We start from the raw sequence: 21,786 nt of genomic DNA, 5'->3' as shown, positions 1-21,786 counted from the left end.
AGTTGACATGGGCATATTTTGGCTTCCCTGTAGCATTATATAGAGAGTAGCTTCCCTAGTCAGGCCTATCATGTTTACTGAGATATAGAGATGTATTTTGAATGTCCTTAGTGGCCCTTTTATTAAGCTGCAGTAAAAAAATGGCCGTCGCTATTTTTGGCACCTGAAATTGGCATGCACTGGGCCACTTTTTAACCACAGTGAGGAAAAAGGCCTTTTTTTAAAATGGGGCAGTAAATGACCGTGTACTAATATTAAAGTCAGCATGTAGCTATTTACTGCCTGTGCCCTTGCTGCTAACTATTTAGTAGGCGGTAAGGGCTTATGTGTTAACCCCGCGGTAATTGGGCAAAGCATGGCAATGTGACTACTTTGCCGATTACCACCGGGAACACCCCCGTGATAGAAAATAATTTTCTACCGCAGGAAACTGTCTGCACTAACTTCAGAGCTACTGTTTTTCATGAGGTTTAGATTTGTTCTGCTCTTGAAGTGAGAAATAATCATTGGGGTAGAACTGAGGGTTTTTGTGTTCATTGGTAGGAAATTACTACGGTCAAGGGAAGATTCGTACAGAAGAACTTGTGCATAGTTGTGAAGTTCTGGGAATACCTCGTTCCAGTGTTACATTTATTGAACACAGGTAACTTGTTTTAAATTGTGTAGTAAATCTGTTTTCAGAACTATTTAAGCGGATTCCCTTTGATTTAAAAAGCAAAGGTCATTTTAATGTGCGCTTTACAGTTTCATAGAAGTACACAAATATCAGTACCTGCCTGCTCTGTGTAAGTTATTGTTGTATTACTGTTTAATATAATACGATCTCCTTCGGTTTCCTTGCCCTCTAGAGTGGTTGTATTACTAAGGGATTCTGAAAATTACTCTCTTCTGTTGGGTGTGATCCATTAATGATGTCATGGATGACATCACACAGGATAAGATAAACATGTGTTTGAAAAGTCGAGCTGATTCTCCAAAGACAAGCAGGCCAATATTCTCACTGATGGGTGACGTCACGTCGGCCCGGAGGACTTTCCAGCAAAGTCCATGACAAAAACAAAAATGTCTCCCGTTGCGCGGGTGGATGTAGTGCGCATGCGCGCGTCCACTTTCCCGCCCGTCGCGCAGGCACATTCCTCAGTTTTTTCTTCTCTGCGTCTGAGGTGACACGGAGCTCGACCTTCGTCTTCGTGTTCCTCCTATGGCCGGAGGTGAAGATTCAAGAAGAAAGCGAAGTATCCTTTCTAGTTATCTTAGATATTTTTTCGTTTATTAAGTTTCCTTTCTTTTAGCCTGCGATTTTATTTAAATCGCTCGGTCGGGTTATTTTTTTCCCGTTTTTTCTTTTATTTTTCTGTGTCCATCTTTTTATTGACACAATCGCGTCTTTTGATTTGGCAGGGACAGTTTTTCCCGAGATGTCAACGAAGACGCCCAGCGGCTTCAAGCCTTGTGCCCGCTGTCATCGGGCCATCTCTGGCACTGACACACACTCGTGGTGTATTCAGTGCCTTGGGCCGGACCACCGCTCGGAGAGCTGCAAATTGTGTCTCGCCATGAAAAAGTGGACACTGCTCTCTCGAGATGCCCAGAGAGAAAAGATTTTTGGGCCCGGTGCTTCGGCGCCGTCGACGTCGTCTAAGTCGGCGCCCTCTAAATCGGCGCCGGTGAAGTCGGTGCCGTCGAGGACGATGTCTTCAGGTCCGGCGTCGTCGAGGTCGACGTCGAAGGAAGCGTCGGCACCGGGAGACCGGGGACAGGCTGCCATTCGACCGATGCACGCTGGGAGCAGTGATGCATCGAGTGGGTCTCCACCCGCCTCGGCGCCTCCTGCTTTGCAGGCCCCCCGGGACCGTCCTGCGTCGGACCCGGCCCCGAAGAGACGTGTGAATTCCACATCCTCTTCTCCGGTGCCGAGGAGTCTCGGCGACATGCGTCGGGCGAAGGCCAAGAGGCATCGTCGTCGGTCTCCTTCGAGACACGGCACCGGGAGCTCCGGGTCATCGATTCACTCGATACCCGAGAAGCGTCGGTGCCGAGAGGACCACTCTCCCTCTATAACTGAGGTTCCGACGCGTGGGGTCACTGGCAGCCGAGTCCCCACTCCCCAACCTCAGCAGACTTTGCCTCCGATGCCTCAACCGACCCTGCAGCATCTTCCGGCACCAACTCTGGATGAGCGTATGCAGGCCATGTTCCCATTTTTTATGGACATGATGCAACAGTGGCAGTCGGCATCGAGGTTGTCGGTGGCGTCGGCGGTGCCGGTGTCGATGCTTTCAGAGGCATCGGTACCGACGGCGTCGGAGGTTTCGGCATTGCCGATGCCGAATGTTTCTGCATCAGGCCTTCAGCCTGTGGTGAGGTCTGTCTCACCGGTACCGCCTCCGGCGCCGGTGTCTTTGACTTCCTGAGTTGACTCTCCCGAGACGTCGGAGCAGGAAGCTTCTCCGAAGTCTCAGGGACCATCAACTTCTCGGCACCATCATAGAGGCCGTCAAGCCTCTTCGTCGAGACGGGCTCAGATCCGGGCGGCTCTGTCTGAGCTTCTAGCCCCATCTGATGATACCTCATCTGAGGACGATGAAGGAGTACATGGGGAGTTCTCTGGCGAGGATTCTCAAGGTATTCCATCTGACTCCACTCCCTCGCCACAAAGGCAGCTGTCTCCTCCCGAGAGCTTGTCTTTTACATCTTTTGTTCGGGAGATGTCTGAGGCCATCCCCTTCCCCGTGGAAATTGTGGACGAGCCCAGAGCCAAAATGTTGGAGGTTCTGGACTATCCATCTCCACCTTCATCTTCTGCCACAGTTCCTTTTCATGAGACTCTTAAGGAACTTATGCTGAGGAACTGGGAGAAGCCTTTTTCTAGCCCAACCGTCCCCAAAAAAGTTGAGTCCCAATACCGGATCCACGGGGAACCCAGTCTCATGCAGACCCAATTGTCTCATGATTCAGCGGTGGTGGATTCCGCTCTCAGAAGAGCCAAGAGTTCCAGGAACTTCTCCTCAGCGCCCCCGGGGCGGGAGTTTGCAACTCTGGACTCTTTTGGGAGGAAGGCGTATCAGGCCGGTCTGCTCGCCACCAAGGTCCAGTCATACCAACTCTACACGAGTATTCATTTACGGAACTCTGCGAGGCAACTTGAGAGTTTGGTAGATACACTCCCTGAGGAGAAAGCCGAACCCTTTTGTCAAGTGATCAGGCAGCAGAAGGCGTGTCGCAAGTTCCTGTCCAGGGGCATTTTTGACACTTGCGATGTGGTATCTCGCTTTTCTGCTCAAGGTATAGCGATGCGCAGGCTCTCATGGCTGCGTGCCTCTAACCTGGAGGAAAGAACTCAGCGGAAGATAGCAGATATCCCATGCCGGGGGGATCACCTTTTCGGAGAGAAGGTAGAAGAGATGATTGATCATCTCTACCAGCGTGATAACGCTATGGACTCTCTCTCCCGCCGGGCGCCTTCTGCAACCACTTCCACTGCTAGGAAGTTTTTTAAGGGAAAGAGAAGTGCTCCTTACGCTTCTAGGAACCGTAGGTACACTTCTTATTCCCGTCAGCCGGTTCAGGCTCGACCCCAGCCCGCTCGCTCTCGTCAGCAGCGGGCACCGAAGCAGCCCCCTGCAGCTCCCCAGCAAAAACCAGGGACGGGTTTTTGACTGGCTCCAGCAGAGCATGGCCGAAGTCAAAGTGTCTGTACCGAACGATCTACCGGTCGGAGGGAGGTTAAAATTTTTTCACCAAAGGTGGCCTCTCTTAACCTCCGATCGGTGGGTTCTACAAATAGTCCGGTACGGGTACACTCTCAATTTGATTTCCAAACCTCCAAATTGCCCACCAGGAGCTCAGTCTTTCAGCTCCTACCACAGGCAGGTACTTGCAGAGGAACTCTCCGCCCTTCTCAGCGCCAATGCGGTCGAGCCCGTACCACCAGGGCAAGAAGGGCTGGGATTCTATTCCAGGTACTTCCTTGTGGAAAAGAAAACAGGGGGGATGCGTCCCATCCTAGACCTAAGGGCCCTGAACAAATATCTGGTCAAAGAAAAGTTCAGGATGCTTTCCCTGGGCACCCTTCTACCCATGATTCAGGAGAACGATTGGCTATGCTCTCTGGACTTGAAGGACGCTTACACTCACATATCGATACTTCCAGCTCACAGGAAGTATCTTCGATTTCGGCTGGGATCACAGCACTTTCAGTACTGTGTTTTGCCTTTTGGCTTGGCGTCTGCACCCAGGGTTTTCACAAAGTGCCTGGCAGTTGTGGCAGCGTCGCTACGCAGACTGGGAGTGCATGTGTTCCCTTATCTGGACGATTGGCTGGTGAAGAACACCTCTCCGCAAGAAACTTTGCAGTCCATGCGGATGACTACTCAGGTGCTAGAGATGCTGGGGTTTGTCATCAATTATCCCAAGTCCCATCTCGTCCCAGCTCAAAAATTGGAATTCATAGGAGCTCTGTTGTGCACACAAACAGCTTGTGCTTATCTCCCAGGACCCAGAGCAGACAGACTTCTGTCTCTGGTTTCCAAAGTACAAGCATCTCAGCAGGTCACAGCTCGGCAGATGTTGAGATTACTGGGCCACATGGCCTCCACAGTTCATGTGACACCCATGGCACGTCTACACATGAGATCGGCTCAATGGACCCTAGCTTCTCAGTGGTTTCAGGCCACAGGGAATCTAGAGGATGTTGTCCGGTTGTCCACCAATTTTCGCAATTCCCTCAGTTGGTGGACCATTCGATCCAATCTGGTCTTGGGACGCCCATTCCAAATTCCTCAGCCCCAAAAAGTGCTGACGACGGATGCATCCCTCCTCGGGTGGGGAGCGCATGTAGATGGGCTTCACACTCAAGGAGCTTGGTCTCTTCAGGAGAGGCATCTCCAGATCAACCTTCTGGAATTACGAGCGATCTGGAACGCTCTGAAGGCCTTCAGAGATCGGCTAGCCAACAAAATTGTTCTCATTCAGACAGACAATCAAGTGGCAATGTATTGCACCAACAAGCAAGGGGGTACCGGATCTCGTCCTCTGTGTCAGGAGGCCGTGCAGATGTGGCTTTGGGCCTATCAAAACGGAATGTTTCTCCAAGCCACTTATCTAGCCGGTGTAAACAACGGTCTGGCCGACAGGCTGAGCAGAATTATGCGGCCTCACGAGTGGTCCTTGAACATGACTATTGCCAAAAAGATCTTTCGAGTTTGGGGAACCCCATCAATAGATCTTTTTGCTTCCCAGGACACTCACAAGGTTCCTCAATTCTGTTCCAGACTTCAGGCCCACGGCAGACTAGCGTCGGATGCCTTCCTCCTTTTTTGGGGGACAGGACTCCTTTATGCGTATCCTCCCATCCCTTTAGTGGGGAAGACTCTCCTGAAACTCAAGCAGGACCAGGGAACCATGATTCTGATAGCGCCTTTTTGGCCCCGTCAGATATGGTTTCCCCTTCTCCTGGAGCTTTCTTCAGAAGAACCATGGAGATTGGACTGTTTTCCGACCCTCATTACTCAGAACGAGGGGGCGCTTCTACATCCCAACCTCCGGTCTCTAGCTCTCACGGCCTGGATGTTGCGAGCATAGAGGTTGCCTCCTTTGGTCTCTCTGAGGGTGTCTCCAGAGTCCTGTTTGCTTCCAGAAAAGATTCCACACATAAGTGTTACGCTTTTAAATGGAGGAGGTTTGCCGTCTGGTGTGACAGCAACGGTCTAGATCCTTTCTCTTGTCCTGCACAGACCTTGCTTGAGTACCTTCTGCATTTATCCGAGTCTGGTCTTAAAACCAACTCGGTTAAGGTTCATCTTAGCGCAATCAGTGCTTATCATTCTCATGTGGATGGCTTGCCTATCTCTGGACAGCCTTTAGTCATGCGTTTCATGAGGGGTTTGTTTTTGTCAAAGCCCCCTGTCAAACCTCCTCCAGTGCCATGGGATCTCAATGTCGTTCTCACCCAGCTGATGACAACTCCTTTCGAGCCACTGGATTCCTGTCATCTGAAGTACTTGACCTTGAAGGTCATTTTCTTGGTGGCTGTTACTTCAGCTCGTAGGGTCAGTGAGCTCCAAGCCCTGGTAGTTCATGCACCATTCCTTGTCTTTCATCATGACAGAGTAGTCCTCCGCACGCACCCGAAGTTTTTACCGAAGGTGGTGTCGGAGTTCCATCTGAACCAGTCAATTGTCTTGCCAACATTTCCCCCCCCCCCCCCCCCTCACATGAGCCCGGGCGAAAGCAAGTTGCACACTTTGGACTGTAAAAGAGCACTGGCCTGTTACGTGGAGCGGACACGCCCCTTCAGACAGTCCGCCCATCTGTTTATTTCTTTTAATCCCAATAAGAGGGGAGTTGCTGTCGGAAAACGCACCATTTCTAATTGGCTAGCAGATTGCATTTCCTTCTCTTACGCCCAAGCTGGGCTGACTTTGGATGGCCATGTCACGGCTCATAATGTTAGAGCCATGGCGGCGTCACTGGCTCATCTAAAGTCAGCCACCATAGAAGAGATTTGCAAAGCTGCGACGTGGTCTTCAATCCACACATTCACATCACATTACTGCCTTCAGCAGCATAGCCGACGTGACAGTCGGTTTGGGCAGTCGGTGCTGCAGAGTCTGTTTGGGGTTTAGAATCCAACTCCACCCCCCTAGGCCCATGTTTGTTCTGTTCCAGGCTGCACTCTCAGTTAGTTGAATTTGGTTTCAGGTCAATTCTGTTTTTTGTCCTCTCCGTTGCGGGACCAAATTGACCTTTCTTTGTTATGTTGAGTGAGCCTGGGGGCTAGGGATACCCCATCAGTGAGAATATTGGCCTGCTTGTCTTTGGAGAAAGAGTAGTTACTCACCTGTAACAGGTGTTCTCCGAAGACAGCAGGCAATATATTCTCACAACCCTCCCACCTCCCCTTTGGAGTTGTATTCCTCTAATTCTGGTAATTAACTGAGGAATGTGCCCGCGCGCATGCGCACTACATCCACCCGCGCGACGGGAGACATTTTTGTTTTTGTCATGGACTTTGCTGGAAAGTCCTCCGGGCCGACGTGACGTCACCCATCAGTGAGAATATATTGCCTGCTGTCTTCGGAGAACACCTGTTACAGGTGAGTAACTACTCTTTACTTCAGGTCTTTAAACCTGAGCAAATGGACCATTGTTGAAAAAGGAGATGAAAGAGATGCCTTCAATTCACCTGTGATTTTTTTTTTTAAATATATATATATAGAAGAAAATGTATAGTCTGCCATTCCTTTAAATTGATAGTGTGTGTACAGAAGACATTACTGTGTTTATTAAAATAAGAACTTAGTTGTTTTTTCTTTGCATGACAATTAAAATGTAGTTTATGGAGCTAAGATGGATTTTCATGCCTCCACAGACTTGTACCATTAATGGTAATAAAATATGTTGAGACATTGTAGTGCTGTAAATGCAGGCTTGAAGTGCATGAGGACTACACCTTTGCATCTTATTGATGAAGACATGTCTTTATCAGAGCCAAGTCATCTGTGCTCTTTTCCCTGCTTCAGTTCAGCACTTCCTTCCGCTGCTCAGAAACCACTAGTGAGGTTGATGTGTTTTGCAATCCTCTCATCTTTCAAAACCAAGGTAAACATAAGAACCATAAGTGTTGCCATACTGGGCGACACACTGAAGGTCCATCAAACCCAATATGTTTCCAATAGTGGCCAGTCCAGGTCACAAGTACCTGGCAAGATCCCAGAACAGTAAAACAGATTCTATGCTGCTTATCCTAGAAATAAGCAGTGGATTTTCCCCAAGTCCATCTTGATAATGGCTTATGGACTTTTAAGAAATTATCCAAAACTTTTTTAAACCCTGCTAAGCTAACTGCTTTTACCACATTCTCTGGAGTTTAATTACACATTTGAGTGAAGAAATATTTTTTCCAGTTTGTTTTAAATTTACTACTCATTGCGTACCCTCTAGTCCTAGTATTTTTAGAAAGAGTTAAGCGATTCATGACTACCCATTCCACTCCACTCAGTATTTTATAGACCTTTATTATCATGTCTCCCCTCATCCATCTCTTCTCCAAGCTGCAGAGCCCTAGCCACTTTAGTTCTTTCTTGTAGGGAAGTCGTCCCGTCGCCCTTCTCTGTACCTTTTCTAATTCTGCTTTATCTTTTTTTTAAGATGTGATGACCAGAATTGCATACAGTATTCGAGGTTTGGTCGCACCATGGAGCGATACATAGGCATTATAACATTCTCATTTTTGTTTTCCATTCCTTTCCTAATAATACCTAACATTGTATTTGCTTTCATATCTGCCGTTAACGCTGTATCTTAGAATCGAGGTCATACAGTCTATGTATAAATGTATGTATGATATATTCATGTATGAGAGAGGCAACTAATCAAGTGTGAAGATGTAAATTCCTGAATGTAGACATATGAGTATTGACTCATTTACTGAGCTGGTTCCAGGGCTTTCTAACCACAAGAACATATCAAGTGAAATCAAAAACAAACATATCATCAGCATGGACACCAGGCTGCTGAGTACCGCAAAGATCACCACTATCACCGATCCTCTTCAACCTCATGATAACTCCACTAGCCAAGACCCTATCCACCCAAGGCCTCAACCCATTTATCTACGCTGATGACGTTACATTATACATCCCATACAAACATGATCTGACGGAAATCACCAACGAAATCAAACTAAGCTTAAACATCATGAACTCATGGACAAATGCATTCCAACTAAAACTCAATACAGAAAAAACACACTGTCTCATCATTTCATCCCAATACAATACATACAAACCCACAAACATTAACACCCCAGGATACACTGTCCCTGTCTCAGACAGCCTGAAAATTCTCTGAGTAACAATCGATTGTAACCTATCACTAAAGACCCAAGCAAAATCCACCATAAAGAAAATGTTTTTCTCAATGTGGAAACTCAAACGCGTAAAACCATTCTTCCTGAGGGAAATATTTCGTAACCTGGTACAGTCCATGGTATTAAGCCATGCAGATTACTGTAATGGAATCTTTGTGGGATGCAAGGATCAAATCATAAAGAAACTTCAGACCGCCCAAAATACAGCAGCCAGGCTTATATTTGGAAAAACACGTTTTGACAGCGCCAAACCACTCAGAGAAAAATTGCACTGGCTACCAATCAAAGAACACATCACTTTCAAAATCTGCACGACTGTTCACAAAATTATTTACGGCGCGGCACTGGGTTACATGACAGACCTCATCAACCTGCCAACCAGAAACTCCACAAAATCTGCACAATCATACCTAAACCTCCACTACCCAAGCAGCAAAGGACTCAAATACTAATCCACTTATGCAACCAGCTTTTCCTACCTAAGCGCACAACTATGGAACGCATTGCCAAAAGCAGTAAAAACTACGCTCGACCACCTAAATTTTTGGAAAGCACTAAAGACACACCTGTTCAGAAGAGCATACCCCACTGACCCAACATAAAAATACTGGTCACTTGCAACACAACATAACCAAAGACTGCAACGGACATTACCTGACTCCTCTTCCCCCTGTCCCTCTCTAAGTTCCCCCCAACTGTTTCCTACCATACATATACCTCATTATACCACAATATCACTTTGCATTTATTCTTACTATGTATTTGTTCAAACTGTAATCGGCTAACACCTGTTAATATGCATTGAGCCTGCAAAAGGTGGGAAAATGTGGAATACAAATGTAACAAATAATAATAATGAGCTACCACCCAAGTTTCTGCACTACAGTAATCTATAGCGTGTCCAGATTCAGATGTACTCTTATTTGTTTTATTTGTTACATTTGTACCCCGTGCTTTACCACTCATGGCAGGCTCAGTGCAGCTTACATGGGGCAATGGAGGGTTAAGTGACTTGCCCAGAGTCACAAGGAGCTGCCTGTGCCTGAAGTGGGAATCAAACTCAGTTCCTCAGTTCCCAGGACCAAAGTCCACCACCCTAACCACTAGGCCACTTCTCCACTTATGTCAAACCAACTTCTGGTGACCACCCAATAAAGGACCCACCTCCTTGTAGTTTTCTTGGCATGATTGCCACCGCTTTCTCCTGCGCAGTGTGAGGCACCACTGTCTTGCTGCTGCCCAACATGGTCGTAATGATCTTGGCTGGCATGGAGCCAAGGCAGTGGAGAGTTAAGTGACTTGCCCAAGGCCACAAGGAGCTGTCCATGGATTTGAATCTGAGCTGTCCAGTTCCCAGCTGCTCTACACATTAGGCTACTAATGTTTTTACATTTATTACCCCTGAATGTCAGTCCCTCCAATTTAGCAAGAAAAACTAGTTTTAATGTAATGGGCAAAGAAATTTGAAATGTGTTGCTTTAATTGTATTTGGAGAGTATCAGACATGGTGGGCAGAAGTGCATTCGTGGCTTAGTGCTGCAAGGGCAGCTCCTGGGGTCAGAGGAGGACATCAAAAAGTTGAGCTTTGGTACAAGCTTCCAGGACCACAGGCAATCGTGGTTCACCCATCATCACGATGGTTCATAAACTACAAAGAGGAAAAATAAATAAAATATCTGTCTGACTTCATTTCATGTATTATGTAAATTAGGGGTTCCTTTTTTTAAACTTTCTGTTCATTATATAATTTTTGCAAAACCATATTCAAAACATGTTCCAGCTGCTTAAACAAATATGATCCTCCAAAAATGAGAGGATAAACAGCAGTTGAATCCACAGTTAGTATAGGATGTGTTCACATTTTGTTGGGACAAACAGATTTCATCACAAGATGTAATACAAAGAAAAGTTTCCATTATCTATAACATTTCAATGTATTCATCACTGAGAGTAACACACAAACTTCCTGGAAATCATTGCACAAAACTATTACATTCAGCTCATTCTTATCTGTGGATGAGTCCATTACACCTTTATGGTTCAAACCTGAAATTATGCTTGTCCTCAGCTTCATAGCTCCAAATTAACATGTTGCAGTGGGTATGAGTGTGTGCTGTTAATATTTTGAGTGCTCTGGTTTGTGTTTTGCCTTAGCAACTTGTCCACATTCAAATACAGAAGATTTTTATTGAGTGCAAGTAATTTCTGGAGGGGAAAACCTAGAGGTTCAGATTTACAGGTGGTTCTGCTCTGCTTCAGGTTCTAGAAACCTTTTATCAATTTAACCATGTGCTGCTCAAGTAACAACATGAAGTGGTTAAAAACAATTACAAAATAGAAAACACAAGACAATGCTTATGGTCTGGTGGTGATGTTTAGTAGTAGAGCATAGCATGGTTTCCTGCTGCTGCTGCTGCTGTTCCTCCTGCAAGGATCAGGCAGATTTTCCTGCTTGTGTTTGGGAGGGGTGAGTCTTAAGTTTTTGTTTCAGCTTCAGGAAATCTCTTCTTTGCATTTGCACAGAACAGGAAGCAATACGTTTTTGTTTCTGCTTCTCCAGTGTTTCACTGTATGCAGCATCTGCTTTCTTGAGTTTCCAGTTTAGATTTTGGCTGTTTCTATTTGTGATCACTTAAGGGCCCTTTTAGTAAAGCTTAAATGCTGCTTGTCTTGTTTTACACCTATGGGCCACATGACACTTAGTGCATGCTAATGTCTGTTAGCGCACTAAGCTTTAGTAAAAGAGCCCCAATCTGTATTGTGTGCAACTAAGATAAAGTATTCTGCTAGCATGTAGGTACTGTGCAAGGATCAATAGCAGTCTAGCTTGTTTTCCAAACTGCACCATCCATTAGGAGGTAGGCAGGCTAGAAATATTTAAAATAAATAAATAGGGAGTGTTATGCTTCTTAACATTTTCCTTTTCATAGGTAGGATTTCAGTGCTTGTGTACTGAAAGTTAGTGCTATTAAGATGTGATAGTTTTTGGTATATAGGTGCTGAGTGAGGGCTGTTTTTATTTTGCAGGATTTTTTTAATCTGAGTGTGTGGCAGCACAGGGAATTTGTTGCTGTTACTGAGGTAACATGAGAATTTTAATATTCTTTATTGTATAGTGAGTAACGGTAAACAATGTTGCCCTGTTGAGAGGGGAAGAGAATATGGGGTAATCGCCTCAGGGTTTCTAGTTTGCTGGGTCCCCTGTTGCAGAAATGGCTCCTCCTCTCCTTTCCTTCCCCAGTGCCTGATGTCACATCCTCATCTAGTGAAGGAGCAGCCTAATGGTTATTGCACTAGGCTGAGAACCTGGGGAACTGGGTTTGATTTACACTGGAGCACCTTCTGATCCCGGGCAAGTCCCTTAACTCTTCATTAGTCCAGGTACAAAAAGTTAGGGCCTCTTTTATCAAGCCACTCTAGCGGCTTCCTGTGCTCTAATGCCAACAACGCCTATTGACTTTGAATGGGCTCTGCTGGCATTGCTGCGTGGGAACAGTTAGTGTGACTTGATAAAAGAGGCCCTTAGATTATGAGCCCACTAGGGATGGAGAAAGTATCTGCATATAATAAATGTAAAACTATTTTGGTTGTACCACAGAAAGGTGGTTTATCAAATCCATGAAATCCAAGAAGCAGGAGCTATTGTGACTGTACACTATGAAGGTATCCACCACAGTCTGGGAGGTACAGGGATAGATTCTTCAGTTTTAGCTATTCTTTTTCTCTTTTTAGAGGGGGATTGCTGCTGCTTTTTATTCTTGTGGGAATTTGAGGGAAGCTGTCTCCTGAAGACTAGTCCCAGGCCCACTTAGCCCTGGTAAAGGGAAACACACACTCTCTGTGCCTGAGACAGCAATTTGTCTCGGAAGCCCTCTGATTTGTAAGCCTAGACTTAACCCCTGGACCATGTTTATTAAAATGTCCAACCTCTGGCACTGGAGGAATGAGGTTCATTTGGTAGCCACCTGGGAGGCCAGAGAAGCTAAAGACTCACCTAAACGTAAAAGAAGATTTTTGGAGATCTGGGATTTTACAAATTTTACACCCCCGGGGTCGTAGTATGCTTTTAAATACTAATTAAATAAGTTTCAGTGTCTCATATAGTTTTGGGTGCCTACTTAGAAGGTGGAAGGGTTGGGGGGTGGAGAGGGGTTTTATTTAACTGTTTGTTGTACCTCAAGAGAGTTACAAGAGTCAGGACCCTGCGAGGCAAGGGTGTTGTCCACTTGGGGGAGGGCGGTTCACCTTTGAAGGGCTGTTTGTTATGTGGGGGGATGTGAAATGTTCTAATATTTGGGCCTGTCTTAGATTTGCTTAATGGGAGTTTGGTAAGGGGGGGGGGGGAGAATGTACATTTTTTATGGTGTATTTATTACTAGTAAAACATGCCCATTTCTGGAGCAAATGAAACGGGCGCTAGCAAGGTTTTCCTGCCGAACCCCCCCCCCCCCCCTCCCTACCCACCCCTTCGGCGTTGTGAAGCCACTCACCGCCATTGCTCCGCACCTCGTCAACACACGCCACCTTCATCCACTGACGCCATTGCTCCACCCTCGATCTTTGACGCCATTGCTCCGCCCTCGACATCACGTTTGACGCGAGGGCGTGGCCCAGACACAGTGATTTCAGTGGCTTCACCACCACGAACCCGAAGAAAGTGCCCACAGGAAGTGACACTGACGTCAGTGTCCTCAGAACATTGAGGGTGAGTTTTATTATATAGGATGTGGTCATTACCCAGTCTGTTTTGTTTCTCATTGGATGTACACAGAGATTGCTGACTGTTCGCCCTGTTATACCATCAATAAAATTGTTGAAACATAAAATGTCCAACCTTATAGTAATATTGTAGATGATATATATATATATAGACCTTATGGTCCATCCAGTCTGACCAACAAAATAAACTCCTAAAGTATGATGTTATACTACATATGTAAACTTGATATAATTTGTCTTTGCCATTTTCAGGGACAGACCATAGAAGTCTGCCCGGCACTGACCTTGTTCTCCAGTTACTGAAGCTGAACCTGTCAAGCCATGATCAGGGCATAGACCATAGAACTCTTCCCACACTGGCTTTGCTTCCCAATTATTGGTGTTGCCATCTAATTACTGCTAAGCTTGTTTGTTCCATGCCCTTTCTTTGTGTTTATCCCATGCATTTTTTTAATTCTGTTACCGTTTTCTTCTCTACCACTTCCAGTGGAAGGACATTCCAGGTATCTACTGCCATTTCTGTAAATAAGTACTTCCTGATATTATTCCTGATTTAGGTTTGTTTGTAAATTAATACCTGCCAAATATTTGAATGTCTTTATCATATTACCCCTGTCTGACCTTTCCTCCAAGGTATACATATTCGTGTTCTCAAGTCTCTCCTCTTGCGATGCAAACCCCATACCATTTTCGTCACTTTTACCTGAACTGCTTCATCTTTTTATGTCCTTAACAAGATACAGCCTCCAAAACTGAACACAGTACTCCAAGTGGGGCCTCACCAATGACTTGTACAGGAGCATCAGCACCTCCTTTCTTTTGCTGGTTATACCCCTCTCTATGCAGCCTATCGTCCTTCTGGCCATGGCCACGGCCACCGCCTTGTCACATTGTTTCATCACCTTGAGATCCTCAGACACATCACCCCAAGGTCCCTCTCCTGAGTTGTGCATATGAGTCTCTCTCCTGTCTGGTACATCTCCTCAAGGGCATAGCCAGACACCCAATTTTGGTTGGGCCTGGGCCCAAGATTGGTGGGCAGAAGAACCTCGCCCCGTCCCACAGGTGATTTGGTCTCTCCTTCTCTCGCCTGTATGCCATATGGTCTCTCAAACCTCCTCCCTCTCCCGTATACCTTTTAAATAGCAGATTTTCACCAGCAGTGGGCAGCAACTAATACACTGCTCACGTTGGCCCTACACCCTTCCCTCTGATGCAACTTCCTGTTTCTGCCTAGGTAGAAATACATCAGAGGGAAGGCTGTGGGGCCGGTGCAAGCAGTATGTATGTCACTGCTCACTGCAGGTGAAGATCTGCTACTTACAAGGTATGCAAGAGGGACACTTGTTGGGAGTTTTTGGCTGGTGGGGCTTGGAGATCCCTGCCAGCCACATCATAGGTATGCTGCTATTGGGTGGGCCTGAACCCAAAGTGGGTGGGCCCCCCTTGGCTACGCCATCTCCTTCTTTGGATTTCTTTACCCCAAGTGCATCACTCTGCACTTCTTGGTGTTAAATTTGAATTACCAAACCTTTGACCATTCTTCTAATTTATGGCGATATCTTTTCTTGTGGTTTCTGCTCCCTGGGGTATCCACTCTTACGTGTTATCTTCGTGTCATCAGCAAAAATGCAAACTTTTCCTTCTAACCCGTTTGTCTCTTATTCTCCTCCACTTCCCTCCTACCCCCATTTCCAAACACACACGACACACAGGGATCCTGTATTATCCTCTGTTTGTGGCCCTCTTGTCATCCATGCTTGTAGCAATAGACCCTGGTCATGGCTGTATGCTAACACCAAGTTATAGATAAAATCTTTTAACAGGCCACATTCCTTTCTAGAGCTTAACTTTCCCCTTTTATAGTTTAACTTTCAGCACGTTATTTCATAGTCCAACAGATAGATTCTGAGGAGCAAAGGATTGTGATTGCTGTGTTAATCCACTTGAATATGTAGAAATAAGGGTGAACAAACAAGGTGTAGGTAAGACTTTACACCTTGTGACTGTTTTTAAAAGTGCTATTTTCCCTTCATCAGGGCAATGAAGAAACAGTGCAACTATACTGGGTACAGTAGTACATAGAAGACAGATAAGTTGTATTTTACCATTTGTTACAAAAAAAAAATTTCCCACAGGCCAAACCTTTGCTCTCATGCAAACTCAGCCATTCTTTTGACCTGCTGGAATCCAGCCCAGCCTCTCTGTAAACTGTTGCTAATTTAGGTCATCTACCCCAGCTCCTTTTTCAAACAGAAAATCCTCCCTCCTTTCTCTAGACTCTGCCTGTTTGCTAGATAAGGCTACCTCTGCTTAGCCTTAGTAGACAGCAGGAATTCAGTGTGGTGATCTCCCTCCCTCCCTCTCAAGACTACATTTGTTATGATTTTCGAAGGTCAGACAGATTTTTTTTCTCTCTGTGGAATTTGCTGATGTCAGAGTTTAAAAGCATCCTTCCCATCCCCCACTCCACCCCAGAAAAAGAAACAAAATCAGAATATAAATGTAAAACTGCTGTCAAATTCCACCCTCTGTTCCCTTACTGTAACTATATTAAAGTTAAACTGTTGCAAGCATTTCTCTGTAGTTCTGTGAAGCTTTCTTTTAAGTCTGGGGGAGGAGAGCTGAACCAAAGACTGCATGCAGAGTAGTGCATTACAGCTACACAGCAAGAGAAAGCAAGTCTTGTTAAGTACCACTCAAGCAAGGCAAAACTAGGTTGAGGTTGTGTTAGTTACTAAATTAGATATAGTTTAAATAATTGCTGAATTTAAACAAAATAAAAAAAAAATAAGGGAAAGTTTCTAGAGGAAAAGACCATAAAACTTTGTTAGGTAGAGGTGGTAGAAAGTCACTGTTCATCCCTAGGGATAAACAGCATGGAATCTATATGTAATCATGGCCATGGTTGGAAGCAGGATACTGGGCTCGATAGACCTTTGGTCTGACCTTGTATGACAGCTCTTTATTTTTTTAATTGGGAGCTAGTGAAACTTTAGCACATCTTTTATTTGCTGTAAATAGTTCTGTCCAATTCAGCCAAAATATTTTTGATTTGATTCACTCATACTCCTGATTATTTTTTTTTTTGTTACATTTGTACCCCGCACTTTCCCACTCATGGCAGGCTCAATGCGGCTTACGTGGGGCAATGGAGGGTTAAGTGACTTGCCCAGAGTCACAAGGAGCTGCCTGTGCCTGATGTGGGAATCGAACTCAGTTCCTCAGGACCAAAGTCCACCACCCTAACCACTAGGCCACTCCTCCACTATGCAGTCTTTAATTGATATCCCCCTTCTCAGCGCGCTTCCTAGTTCAAGAGATTATCTAACCCTCCACTATCCCAGTTGCAAAAATGTGATCTATGTGTCAATCTACATGTCGGGATTCTCTTACCTCTGTATCAAATGGTGGAATTCCCTCCCGAAATTCATCAGATGGGAATCTAATTATTTGGTATTTCAGAAATACCTTAAAGCCTCTCTGTTTAAATTTTTCACAGATATAATTAATTTAAACCCCTAATTGTACAATTATTACATTTCTCAGTTCCATTCTAATTGCTGTTATACATGGATGACTATAAATTGTTACCTTCTTGCGTCTAGCATTCATTTCCATATTACATATTGTAATTACTCAATCCTCATTTATTTTTATTACTATTTAGTGTATAATATCCCACATCACTTTTTATACTGTTAATCACAATAAGTTGTTAGCCACATTGAACCTGAACTATTGGGATTTTTTTTTTTGTTTGTTTTTTTAATTTTTGCTCACACCTTTTTCAGTAGTAGCTCTAGGCAGGTTATATTCAGGTACACTAGGTATCTCTCTGTCCCAGGAGGGCTCACAACCTGAGGCAATGGAGGGTTAAGGGGTCCTTTTACTAAGGTGTGCTGAAAAATGACCTGCAGTAGTGTAGGCGCGTGTTTTGGGCATGTGCATAATCCATAGAAAGAAGACATGATGTAATAAAAATGTAAATACATTTACACATTTACTACATCATGTCTCTCTATTCTTAAGAATGATGATATTTGTACCTCTATTTATGAATACTAGTTTAATATCAACATTTATGATGGTGCCTGTACTTTTTCTAGTATTTATTCCTTGATATTTACTCCTTGATGTATCAGAATTTTATATAGTTTTACATTGTAACTTTGTTCTGTTCTCCTTTTTATACACTTTTGACATTTTATGTGATGATGTATCACTACATTTATTCCATTGCTTTTTCATTTTAATTGTATTTTTATTTATAAACTGTGTTCATTTTTATTATGGTTTTATTACTTCTGTTTATATCCTTTTAATACTTGGTATTTATGTTTTTAGACCCCTGAGGAAGGCTCGTTGCTGAAACACAGACTGTGTAGGGTCCTTTGTGCCAATAAACATTTTCAATGCTCTTACTGCTTGTCTGGGCTGGTCATTTGGACTTGGTTTTGCTTCCACTCCTTGCTGTTGTTCCTGCTCCTGTTTTGTGGAAGGTGTGGACCCCTCTCCTGCTTTGGTTTCCCCTCTGAAATATGTATTGATACAGATCCTTGCAAAAGTAGATTTAGGTGTCCCAGGTACAATCTGTTTATTGAAAAGCTCAAGGGCCAATGCAGAGAGTATTACTATGGGTTTTACTGTTTGAGCAATGCAGGAAGGGTTTCAGCACAAATGTTAACTTAGAAACGTAGAACTGTGACGGCAAATAAGGGCCAAATGGCCCATCCAGTCTGCCCATCCTCAGTAACCCCTAACTCCTCCTCTACTTAAGAGTTCCAACGTGCCTGTCCCATGCTTTCTTAAATTCTGACACAGTCCTTGTCTCCACGACCTCCACCAGGAGGCCATTCCACGCATCCACTACTCTTTCCGTGAATGAAAGAGTATCTTTTTTTTTTATTCCTCCTAAACCTATTTCCTTTTAACTTCATCCTATGCCCTCTTATTCCAGAGTTTTCCAAATAGTAGTAGTAATAGTAGTAATTTGAAAAAAGCTCACCTCCTGTACATAAGTGCCACTGAGGTATTTAAACTTCTGTATCATATCCCCTCTCTCCTGCCTCTCTTCCAGTGTATACATTTTGAGGTTCATAAGCCTGTCCTTATATGTTTTATGACAGAGAGCGCTTACTAATTTTGTAGCTGCCCTCTGGGCCGACTCCATCCTGTTTATATCTTTCTGTAGGTGCGGTCTCCAGAATAGCACACAGTAGCCTCACCAAAAATTTATACAGGGGCACTATCGCCTCTTTTTTTCCTGCCGGTCATCCCTCTTCTTATACTTTTTTCTGCGCAGTATGTGCAGGGAAAGTGTATGCAAAGTCCCGGTCTGCATAGAAGGGTTTGTTGAGAGGAGTAGGTGTCTAGAGGCACTCCATCCCTCCACATAGCCCTGTATTATTTTCTGCACCCCCCCCCCCCCCTTTCTTTTAAAAAGAAAAAAAAATGTGTGGTGGCATCCAACCCTGACCCTCTGCCATGGCACCCCAGACACCTATATCCTAAATGAGGCAGGAGCGATGCCCACTCACCAGAGTGGGAGGTTGATACATCGTGATATACAATGCCAGATCCATGGGAGCTGGGGAAGGAATAATTGGGGAAGGTGGAGGGTAGAATGGCATGGAGACATACTGTTAACTCTAGATTTATTTTTTAAATCATGAGATTTTAATCATCAGGACATCCTTAGTAAATTTATACCTCAGACACATCACCAGTAAAGTTCACTGTTTGGGTCAGTGTACCCCTGGCATCTCTGGTTTATACCAGAGGCAGTGGAGGGTGAAAATGACTTGCCGAACTTCCCTGGTTCTCAGCCTACTGCTGCAGAGCTGCTAGGTTGCCCAGTTCCAAGAGGGAGACTTTTTGGCTACTCTTGGTTTTGAACTTAATCCCAATTCATTATTCTGTTTGTAGTCCGTAATTATACCCAGTGAAATTGGTGCTGCAGGTCTCATAATACACCAGGTTAGGGTTTTTAGAAATCCAGGACTGGCCTAAAATCTCCTTCTGGAACTGGGTAACTTGATAGTTCTCCGGCACTAATCATTAAGCCACTCCATACAAAACATGTTCTTGCCCATTGGAAGACTGGATATATATTTTTATTTCAAGTGGATTTTTTTTTTTTAGACCTGTTATGGTTAGCTGTTAACCTTATTTATAAAGATTGATGTTCAGCACACTGAGATCTTTAGTTCTCCACTGATTTTTGCTTTTTAGATGTTAGGGTCTTCCTTGATAGCCTGACTTGTGTAAATTCATAAGAAACTTAGTTTTGTATGATTTTCTGAAGTTTGTTTCTTACTACTTTTTTATTTTAGTAATTGAAGTCACCCATTATTATAATGTTGCCCAATTTGCCAGCTTTCCTAACTTTTCTAAACATTTCTTCATCTGCTGTTCGTTGTGTCCTAGCAGATGGTAGTACAGCCCTACTAGTATACTCCTCCTCTTCACACATGGAATTTTTATCCATAAGTATTTGACACAACTGTTTTATGTTGAATGTTGCTTGACTCAATTCCCTCTTTAACATATAGCGCAAACCCCACCCTCCAATTTGATCCACTCTGTCATTTTGCAATATGATTTTTACTCTGTTAACACAGTGTCCCATTGATTGTCCTCCTTCCACCAGGTCTCTGAGATGATGTCTAGTATATCTGCCTCTTTATTTAGGGCTATATATAACTCTCCCATCTAATTTTTTTTAGGCTTCTTGCATTTGTATACAGACACTTCAAATAGTTTTTTTTACTTGCATCTACAAGCTGCTTAGAAGTTGATGTGGATAATAAATGTCCTGTTTCAATAGTATCCTTCAAGAATGCTCCACACTGAACCATGCACTCCTGGGCATTTGTCAGCTCCCCCGCCCCCATTTAGTTTAAAAATTGCTCTTTCTCCTTTTTAAATGTTAGTGCTAGCAGCCTGAGTCCATCCTTTCAGAATAGGCTCTCCCTTTCCCAGAGTGTTGCCCTTTCCCTAACAAACCTAAATAACTCATCCCTGCATCATCATCTCAACCACATATTGAGACTTTGGCGCTCTGCCTGCCTCTTGGGGTCCTGTGCATGGAACAGGGACTATTTCCAAAAATGCTGCCATGGAAGGTCTGGATTTTAGCTTTATACCCAAGAGCCTAAATTTGGCTTCCAGAATCTCCCTCACACATTTTCCTGTGTCATTGGCACCCACTACTGTTCCTTATAAACTGAATGATGGTACTTCACGTACAGTCTTGCCAGTGTGGTGTGCTGTTTCACTATCATATTTTCAGTAGTGAGGGATAGGCAAGCTCTGCAGAACTCCAAGGAACCTGCCTGTCCTTAGCAGAAAACTATCCACCCACTGGCTAAAAGCATATATACTAAGCCAGGTGGACAACATTTGTATACAGAGGGCCACATGAATGTCAGCACACTATCCATAGCAGCCCACAATATTACATGATGATAGAACCAGAAATGCACACAGCTCTATAGACTGTAATAAATACATAAATAAACATTGAACTAGATATGGTGGAAACAAAATACTCTGAAAGTATTTGTGAAATATTTGTGTAACATCACTCTGTATTTGTTCATACCGATATTGGCGATCGCCTCTACGGTAACATGTAAGCCACATTGAACCTGCAAATAGGTGAGAAAATGTGGGATACAAATGTAACAAATAAAATAAATAAATAGTATTTAAAATTGCCAAACCTCTGGTTAGTGACATTTTCTGTGTATACTTCCCACGTTCTCACAGTCCACATAAAATTCATTGGTGGGTCTCAGATTGCTCACCCCGTACTAAGTCCTCAAAATGTAAATATGTTCTAATTGTTTTAATACTTGTGCCTCAAACTACTGAATTTAGTAACGATTAATTAGAGGATCTCATAATGAATACACAATGAATAAAACAAGAACAGCAGCCTCCTTTCCCTGCATTAAATCTTTTAATTTCAAAGTATCCTCACTACAGATCCACACCTTTCTGAAAGTCACTTAATCTAGGCGCTTTGCACAGTTGTAAAGGCCTGCTATTTTTGCTTTATGACCTGTGTAATCGATACACAAAGAACATGTGCTAAGCCTGGCACATCAGCTTTACTGCCCACCCCCATGGCTGAGTGTTCCTGGCTCTGTACTTGAACTTTGTGTACAGCTGACTAAGCTTACATTTAT

General features: G+C 44.2%; 1 protein-coding gene across 1 annotated transcript in view; it reads left to right on the top strand.

Moving 5' to 3' along the window:
* The window catches only part of PIGL (phosphatidylinositol glycan anchor biosynthesis class L), a 107,048-nt gene that overhangs the window by 24,607 nt on the left and 60,655 nt on the right, over positions 1-21,786 (top strand). The window contains exon 2 of the mRNA XM_030222210.1: positions 544-643. Coding sequence (XP_030078070.1) covers positions 544-643 — 100 coding nt within the window. The remainder of the gene's footprint in view (positions 1-543; positions 644-21,786) is intronic.

This window comes from Microcaecilia unicolor, chromosome 13 (genome assembly GCF_901765095.1).
Source record: "Microcaecilia unicolor chromosome 13, aMicUni1.1, whole genome shotgun sequence".
Lineage (NCBI taxonomy): Eukaryota > Metazoa > Chordata > Amphibia > Gymnophiona > Siphonopidae > Microcaecilia > Microcaecilia unicolor.
This window is presented reverse-complemented; position numbering and strand designations above follow the sequence as displayed.